At 40.4% G+C, this 8900-nt stretch overlaps 1 protein-coding gene across 1 annotated transcript; it reads left to right on the top strand.

The window, feature by feature from the left end:
- The first annotated feature begins 250 nt into the window (after positions 1-250).
- On the top strand, positions 251-8836 carry LOC109992962 (transcription factor 20). The gene is made up of 6 exons (XM_020645755.3): positions 251-329; positions 2170-4091; positions 4606-4699; positions 4893-4942; positions 5524-5584; positions 7645-8836. Coding segments are annotated over exons 1-5 (2109 nt in total). The 5' UTR covers positions 251-328; the 3' UTR covers positions 5566-5584; positions 7645-8836.
- Positions 8837-8900: the final 64 nt, after the last annotated feature.

The raw sequence follows: 8900 nt of genomic DNA on the forward strand, positions 1-8900 counted from the left end.
AAAAAAAATCAATTTATAAATATTAGTTATTTGACACCTTGTTGGGGGGTTTGATACCTGAGTGTGACAAATTTGCAGATTAAGTTACATCGACATGAGGTAATATGACAGTGTTAGTATAATTTATGTGTTTGGTACATAAGTACATTAAGTTAAATCCCGTATTCAACCCATATATATGTTATTCTTGAGCAAGATACGTGGAGAGAAGTTAAGATTGGAGCTCTTATTTTGAAGGCCGGTCGTTTAATCGCGTGTTATTGAAGCGCAACTTGACGGTGAAGAAGAAGGTGTCCATTATTATAACTGTCATAAAGAAGCAGTGGGGAGTAAGGACTTTCATTTCTTTGCTCACAGTTATTCTGCTGTGATGTTTTATTTTTCCTCTCTCTCTCTCTCTCTCGCCGTTTCCACTTTGCTGTCTCCGTTTCGATCGAGCTTAGCGGGCTAACGTTAGCCAGTCAGCTAGCATGAGCTGTTGTTTACATGCAGCGACGATGACGATGATGGTGATGATGATGATGATGATGATGGTTGTGATGGGCCTGAAGAGGTGTGATAGCTAACCCAGCTACAGATCTGTGCGAGGGGGCAGAGTCATCGTCCAAGCCGCTCTGTGAGAACCACCTGACCCACCGCAGCTCAGGGTGAGACCATCGGACAGCTAAAGCTAAAGCTCGAGTTAAACCGGTTTCTGTGAGTTAGCTTCTGTGTGCAGGTTAGATCACCTTTACACGGGCCTACCTGTTCACCTTTTTATTGAAAGCTCTGCTATATATCCTGATATCAGTGCGTTTTAACAATAAGATCACATCTGTATTTATTTACATTAAAACATAATTCACATCCAAACAAATTATTTTTGGATTTATTTTATATTTATAACTGATTTTATTTAAACATATCTTATTTATTACATCATGGTGAATACATATTTAACACATAAATTAGAATAAAGTAGAATTACTTAATTGATCCCAAACTGGGAAATTGTGGCGTTACAGCAGCAGGTTATCCAAACACACAATATGAGTAAAAAAACACAATGTTAGCAAATCTAAACACAATATAATATTAAATACAAAGTAAATAAGTAGTAAAAATATCAAAACTAAGAATGGGAATATATACAACCAAGGTTTAACTAAGCATTATTAGTCTTAAATAGGAAGATTAAATATGGAAGATTAAATGTAAATGTGCAAAAACAGAGTCGTAAATGGTTGTAAATTAAATGTGAAAGATTAAATGTAAATGTGCAAAAACAGAGTCGTAAATGGTTGTAAATTAAATGTGAAAGATTAAATGTAAATGTGCAAAAACAGAGTCGTAAATGGTTGTAAATTAAATGTGAAAGATTAAATGTAAATGTGCAAAAACAGAGTTGTAAATGGTTGTAAATTAAATATGGAAGATTAAATGTAAATGTGCAAAAACAGAGTCTTAAATGGTTTTAAATTAAATGTGAAAGATTAAATGTAAATGTGCAAAAACAGAGTTGTAAATGGTTGTAAATTAAATGTGAAAGATTAAATGTAAATGTGCAAAAACAGAGTCGTAAACAGTATGAACATAAGTTAAAGTGCATGAGTGTAGACATATTATCAGCAGAAACTTTACAATGTAACGGCGAGTAGACAGCCAAATGAAGTGAACATGAGTGCGTGTGTATCTTTATCCTAACACATGTTTTAAATTATATTTTCACACATCCCTTAATGTATTATGGTATCTTAATTGCGGTGTACATAGCCTACTTATATTATCGATTCCATCCCCCACCCCCATATCAATTTCGTCGTCACTCCTTCCTTCCCCTAGACTCTGGAGTTGCTGTAAGAGGTGAACTTAGTCGAGCTGGCGATTAAAAAAAAGTTGATGTAGTTTGATCATTATCAGAAAGGATTATGGCTCAAACTTCAGGGTTCAAACCTCTGGAAAGAAGCTGATATTTTAAGAAATCATTATTGCAATTTCTACATTGTGGATAGTTTTTAGTTATGTTTAACAATTCATAAAGTTAGATTTTGTGTTTATAAATCCCATAAGCTGTTGCACTGAGTACTGTAGTCCTCCTGTGAGCGGAGATGTGTAAAATGTCGCTTTAATCTTCTCTTCATTGTTGTTAAAACACCGACCAGTGATGTAAACTCGTTGTGTGTCCTGTAGTGATGGATGTGTCCTCTCAGGATTCGTCTCTTCTAGTCATGGACCTGTCAAAGGGTTTCTCTGCCCCTCCCCTGATCCCCCGACACGCTGAAGCCAAGAAGCCTGAGTGGTACCACCGCCGACCTCCTGGCTCAGAGATCAGCTCCTCCTACAGATCCAGACCCTCGTCCTCCTATAACTCTTTGGACCCAGGTCCACCTGTACTCTGCAGGGACATGGACCAGAGCCCAGATTCTCTGGGCAACTACATGAATGCGACACTCACTCCCAGACTCGATCTTTACCGGGTTGAAGGTACAGGTCGAGTTGGAGTCCACGGTAGCCTGTGGCATCCAGGTTTCTATGGACCAGACCAGACGGGGGGTCCGGGTCCTGAGAGCAGCGGGGGGGAGGAGAGTGACAGTGGCTCGGACGTGATCTTCCTTGTATCCTCGTCCAAAGAGCCGCTCTTGTGCAATCCCTTTGTCCAGGACGGGGTGGGACACATTGTGGAGCCGCTGTCCCCCACCGTGTCCTCCCCGGATGTGGGACGGGGCTGTTACCACCGTCCCCAGCCTCTGAGCTCCCCAAGTCCTGACAGCTCCTACTCTGACGAGTCTTCGGAGAGCTCAGTGGACATCCCAGTCCATCACACACGGCCTGTCGTCCTCCTGTCGGATCTCAGCGCTGCTTTTAGAAACCCCCCAGAGTCCGTGGATGGCGTCTCCAGCGAAGACAGCGACATGATGGAAGTTTCAGTCTCTGGTGGAAAAAAGAAGACTTCTCTCTGTAAGAAGACAAAGACCAAAAAAGCTCAAAAAAGAGAAGTAAGACGCAGTTCCAGGGTCACAAGGTCCAGCACTGAGCTATCTGCATCTCCCTGCAGCGCTTCAAGGAGCGTCCTGAGGAGACGAGCCAAGAATGACGCAGTCGGAATCTACAATGAAAGCGGAGACTCGGACGACCTGATGGACTACGTGGCCAGAATGTCCAGCTCAGACGCAGACGAGTTGCTCTCAGAGCCCAACAAGTTGCAGAGACTTAGCAGCAACTCAGATGAGTCTGATATGGACACGCAGACAGACAGGAAGTCAGTGCAGAGAGAGACGCCACCTCACCATAGAGTGTCCAAAAGCGTTGGTCGCAAACAGAAGACACAAAACCACAATGCTCATAAAACTGAAAAGATCACGAGAACCGAGAAGAACCAGAAGAGCATAGTCAAACCGGAGTCCCAAAACGACAAGTCTGCAGTCAAAAAGAAACCTCCGGCGAGACGGAAGAAAAAACGTTGCTCAAAGACGGGTGGGTCTGCTCAGTTTCCTCCCACAGAGCCTGAGATCAGACTGAGACATGTGAACATCAATAAGGAGAAGAAGAAGGAGAAGAAGTCTGGGCAATTCTGTCCCTTTGTTCACATGGAGCATATGAGTTGCACTGTCATAAACTGCCAGAGGGAGGAGGAGAAAATAAGGAGCAGAGAAGAAGGACCACAGCAGAACGGGACCAGGTCTCTGATCGGGTTCATCCCAAAGTCGTCCTGTTTCCAGCCGGGTCGGTCGGGATTAGAGAGCCCGGGTCAGACCATGCTGAAGTGCTGCCTATGTGGTCACACTGCCAACACCATGAGCCTTGGAGACCTCCACGGCCCTTACATCCCCTCCAGCCTGTCTGTGGACTGTCAGCATCAGGACACGGATCAGAACAGGGCCAGGGGAAGTGAGCAAAAAGACGGCTCACGTGGGCTCATAAACGGCAGTTCAGAAAAGTCCTCCTCTGATGGTCTGCCCTGCTCCGCTGCTAAAACTCTAAACTCTCATGTTTCTCCTCAAATGGACGAGTGCTGGATCCATGAGGACTGTGGGATCTGGTCTGCTGGAATATTCCTTGTCCAGGGGAGGCTGTACGGACTGCAGGAAGCGGCCCGCCACGCTCAGAGAACTGTGAGTCACATGAAATGTGACACGTTACTGTGTGTGTGATTTTATTTTCACGGTCATATGGAGGCAGTGTCATCAATTTCAATATCTTAAACAAAATCTTTAAAAACATACAGAGATGTATATACAGTATATACACATACACACAGTGTACATTACATAAACAAGATCGATTAGTTTTGCAAGCCCACAGGGAATTTTGAATGATAATGATAATGACAACAAGAACACACAAGAAGAAGAAACACTGGTGCAAAGTATAAAAGGTTCCAAATGTAAAATGTGGTGTAAAATAACCAAATGGCCCTGATTGATCTGCTGTAGGAGCTTATTTCAGAGCTGAGTAATGATGATGAGGCGTCGTCTGTCTGTAATATTCAAATCACAGCTACGTTTTACTTCCATCACTTGAGACTCTGCAGGTTTTACCATTCATGAAGCATCTTTTAAATGTAAAGAAATAGTACATGTTTGAAAAGCTTCCAGCAATTGGTCAATTCTTTCTGTCTGTGTTCAGGTGTGTTCAGCATGCAGACTGACCGGTGCGATTATCGGATGTTTCCAGAAGGGTTGTCAATCAAACTATCACTACAGATGTGCCATCCAGTCAGGTGAAGGTTAAAAATCTATCCGAGTATAAACAGAAGTATAAACATCGATACTGTGTGTGTTTCTCTGTCGATAAAACTGAATATTTAAGAATTTTTTTTTTTCCCTGCATGTTTTAAACAAACTCTGTCCCTGTTAGACTGATTCAAACTGCTTTGAAAGTCTTTGATTGTGTGTGTCTGTGTGTGTTTTCAGGTTGTGTTTTAAATGAAGAAAACTTCTCAGTTCTCTGTCCGGAGCACAAGGTAAATACATGGAGTGTGTGGAGTTGAGTAGCCTCTGGGGGGTGCTGCTGCTGTCCGGACTTATTGTTATATCATCCTGTGTGCTAGCACGGCATGTGATGTTAACATAGAGATGTAGTTCTGTGTGTGATGTTGGTGTACACAGGTGTAGTCCTTGTGTGACGTGAGTTAACAGATGTTAGCCACTGCAAGATTCGCCATTTGACCTTTTTAACTCATTTGTATTTAGTGTTATTTTGTGTGGTTAAGAAATATTAAAGGGACATGTTTTGATGTATTAAATGGTGAATTCTTAAAGTAGTTGCATAATGTAGATTTTTTTTTAAATAGATATTAATCAGATATACAGACACCTATCAAAACAGATAACTTTTAGATTATGATTGAAAAAATGAAATGTACTCTAAATCATGTCAGACAAACTTTTACTTCACATCATTTGAACGCCGCAGTGCAACCTTTTGATCCTGAAAGTTTCCTGATTCCAACTACATCGCACCCTGCTCTACAATGTACAGCATCTGTGTGTGTGTGATTAAAATAATTGAATGTTGTTTTTCTTTTGTCTTTGTTTTGAACAGAACCGATTGTTCAGTCTAGTAACCAGACGACGCAGGAGGTGACACAGACTGGACACTGCAGGTACATCATAGTTCACATGTATTTTGATTATGTGAGAATGCTTCAGCAAAATATAACTTCAATCCGACATCTCAGATATTATAAAATATCCTGTGTTTGTACTTGGAGGGGCCTGGATTTTAATGAGAGGTGTTTTTGTTTCTGTTTTTAGTTCTTTTTTTAGTCGTAGTAATGCCCAGTTATGTATAAGCAGACTCTGGTGTATGCAGGAAAAAAGTCTGTGTGAAGTAACACAATCTTCCGTAATGACAATCCAGCTCCCATCAGCAGTAAGCTGACAACATAGATATACGGAATGTGTGCAAGTGCAGCTTAAATTATGTTCTAGATCAAAAGCCAATCACTAATGTTATGATTTCCCAGAATTCTTGAATGCATCAGAATAATCGCTCCGACCCACATTCAGCAAACAAGCTTTTTAAAAGATGTTTTCTTCTTTTCTTGAGGACAGACTTGACAAAAACAAACTTTCTTACAAATCTTCATAATTGATTTTTTTTTTTAAGGAATCATAAGGAAATTGGTTTCTTTATTGGGACACAAGCCAGAGCGGAGCCTCTGTTTTATCTGGTGTTTACCTGCAACAGAGGAAAAGGTGCTCCTCTGGGGGATGTAGTGAGTCAACAAATGACAATGTTTAATTTGCAGACACGTCCAGAGGGGCGAATTACACTTTGCTTTTGATCTAAAAACACAGCCATCTGGAAAAGGGAAGTCTTTGCTTATATTCAGTAACCACTGACAACATCAGGGGGCCCGTTTCTGAAAGAAGGTTTAGTGCAAACTCTGAGTCAGTTAACCCTGAAACGAGGGAAACTCTGTGTATTCCGTTTCAGAAGAGGAGGTCACTCAAACCCGAGAAAGAGGGGTAACTCCAGCCCCGTGCCTCTGAGTCAGTTACTATGGTAACTGAGTCTGTGAACCTCACCTGGTCGAGAGCAGGTTTTCTTCAATGAACCCCGGGTTTCTCTCGGACTCCGCCCTCTTTCAGAGCCAGAAACGCCGTTTCATTTCCTCATTCTTTCATTCAGTCTGTATCACGCGCGTTGGTGAAGAGTCACCGTTTGTCTGAATAAAAATCCAGGTTGTTTTAATATGATATGTTTGGTAGGCAATACTACAACTTATAAGAGGAACTATTTTATTGGACATGGCGTCTTTTAGTCGGTGTGAAGGGGCTGCATTAGGCGACTCCGCAGGGAATTAGAGCCTACATTTACGTCTATGTTAATTTAATTAGGGTTAATTAATAGCCTAAACTAAACAGGATAAAGGTGAGAGGACATTTAGCCCATGTGTGGGAATACAGCATTATGTTGGGGATAAAGTTAATGCACATTCAAATAGACTCTGAATGAAGTTAACTATAAATCTATATAAGCCTTTTATGTTATTATATTTCATTTTGAGCTTTTCTTCTGCTTGATTGCATCTTAATGAAAATAAATTGTATAGGTTTAATAACCTACCATTCCACCAGTTTTGACCTGCAATAGTCTATTATAGCCTAATTCTGATTAAATATTAAATTAATAGACTTGACGCGCTGACGCGAGCAGCTGTTTTCTCTTCCACCACTTCTCTCTCCTTTGCCTCTGCGCTGCAGCAGTGTTCCTTTTGTTTCCTTCTAAAAACCTGTTCATATTCGCCGTAGCTTATGGCCACATGAAGGTATTGATATATTTCGAGATGGTTAAAGTACGAGCATCTCTTTTATGTCACCTGTTGCCATGGTGAATTGTAGAATCGGGGCTCCATTCATGTTGGCTTTTTATCGTCGCGGTGCACGCGTTGAACACCGGGTGGACCTACTCAGAGTTGATTTAACAAATTGAAATCTGCTGATCTGGAACCGAAAACTCATAGTTTCCAACCTGAGAGTAAATCAACTCAGAGCTCAGAGTTAGACTGACGGTTTGTTGAACCTTCTTTCAGAAACGGGCCCCTGGACTACCAAGAAGTTGCCCTGCTGTTGCTGATGGCATATACTGTCGACGATAGCTGCTGGGTTCTGAGATTGCCTCACCTGTAACGTGATTTCTTCTTTTCTTTTTTTACAGAATTATCAACACATCTCCTCAGGGTGCAACTAGTTCAGCCTGACTTCACCTCAGCTGTTTCTTACACTGGTTAATGTGTGTGTGTGCGTGCGTGCCTGCGTGCGTGCGTGTGTGTGTAGGTCTGTGTATGTCTCTGTGTCTGTGTGTGTGTTTGTGTTGAACCAGGGGCCACGCAGGACTTCGTTTCTTTGTGTTTGTGTATATATTCCTCTTCTTAAAAGACTCCTCCAGTCAAACACACATTTTATGATTACATTAAAAAAAATGATATTATAGAGTTTAAATGATCTTTATGGATTTTTTTGTTAAGAATATATCTTTATATAAGCTGATGTTTTTTTTCTACAGTTTTTGTACTTTTGTATCACTGCTACAGCTGCAGTCATCACACACACACACACACACACAAACAATGCTCATTGTCAGCAGGTTGCATGTTTGCAATTGTGTTCTTTTATATATAATTTCATAAAAAAAATGTCCATTAATAGATTTTGTTTGGACCTTTTTACTTAAAATTATTTAAATTGAATTGAAGCTGCACAGAGCAACATTAATAAATATTTATGTAATAATATATTACTCCTGTTTGACGTTATACAACCGAGAACATCCCCTCTTACACAGACAAGAAACTAAACCTCTACATTTATTTCTGATATTTAGAGGTTTTATTCTGCTCACAGGAAATCGAACCCAAGAATCGTCCAACACAACATGAGACTCAAACACAACACGATGTCTGACACACATCAGAGTTGATTCCATGAAAAATGAAATGTTTCCTCTTGTGTTAAAGTAAAGGGTCATTACAACTGAATCACAATACATCATGACTTTGTGATGTCTGGTGTCCGTTTATTGATTATTTTAAAATGATGGAATGACTCAAAGAAGCACACGAGCAAGATTCAAAATCAGTTTTTTTGATTTTTATGAATTGAGCCTTTTAATATGAAATATATAGAGTTAATATATATTTCTGTTTCCACTTTCTTCAGTTACGAGCTGCAGCTTTAACACTTTCTCTAATTTCATGTCAGTTGAGTCGTTTCTGTGCTGACGGAGAACAAACATTTAGAGCATTGACTGTTTGTTAAATGAGGATTTTTAAGTTTATTGCCAGCTGGACTATTGTTATTTGTGGAATACGATGATAATAAATGTTTTTTATTAAAACAGATGAAACTGATCTCTTGTGTTTTCTTTGAGCAGTGAATCTGTGAAAACGAGTTCATCAAGTTCTGCCAACAATA

This window comes from Labrus bergylta, chromosome 16 (genome assembly GCF_963930695.1).
Source record: "Labrus bergylta chromosome 16, fLabBer1.1, whole genome shotgun sequence".
NCBI classification, from domain to species: domain Eukaryota; kingdom Metazoa; phylum Chordata; class Actinopteri; order Labriformes; family Labridae; genus Labrus; species Labrus bergylta.

Coding starts and splice junctions, on each gene's coding strand:
- LOC109992962 (XM_020645755.3), top strand. Junction 4,092..4,605: donor CCCGCCACGCTCAGAGAACT/GTGAGTCACATG, acceptor GTCTGTGTTCAG/GTGTGTTCAGCATGCAGACT. Junction 4,943..5,523: donor TTCTCTGTCCGGAGCACAAG/GTAAATACATGG, acceptor TGTTTTGAACAG/AACCGATTGTTCAGTCTAGT.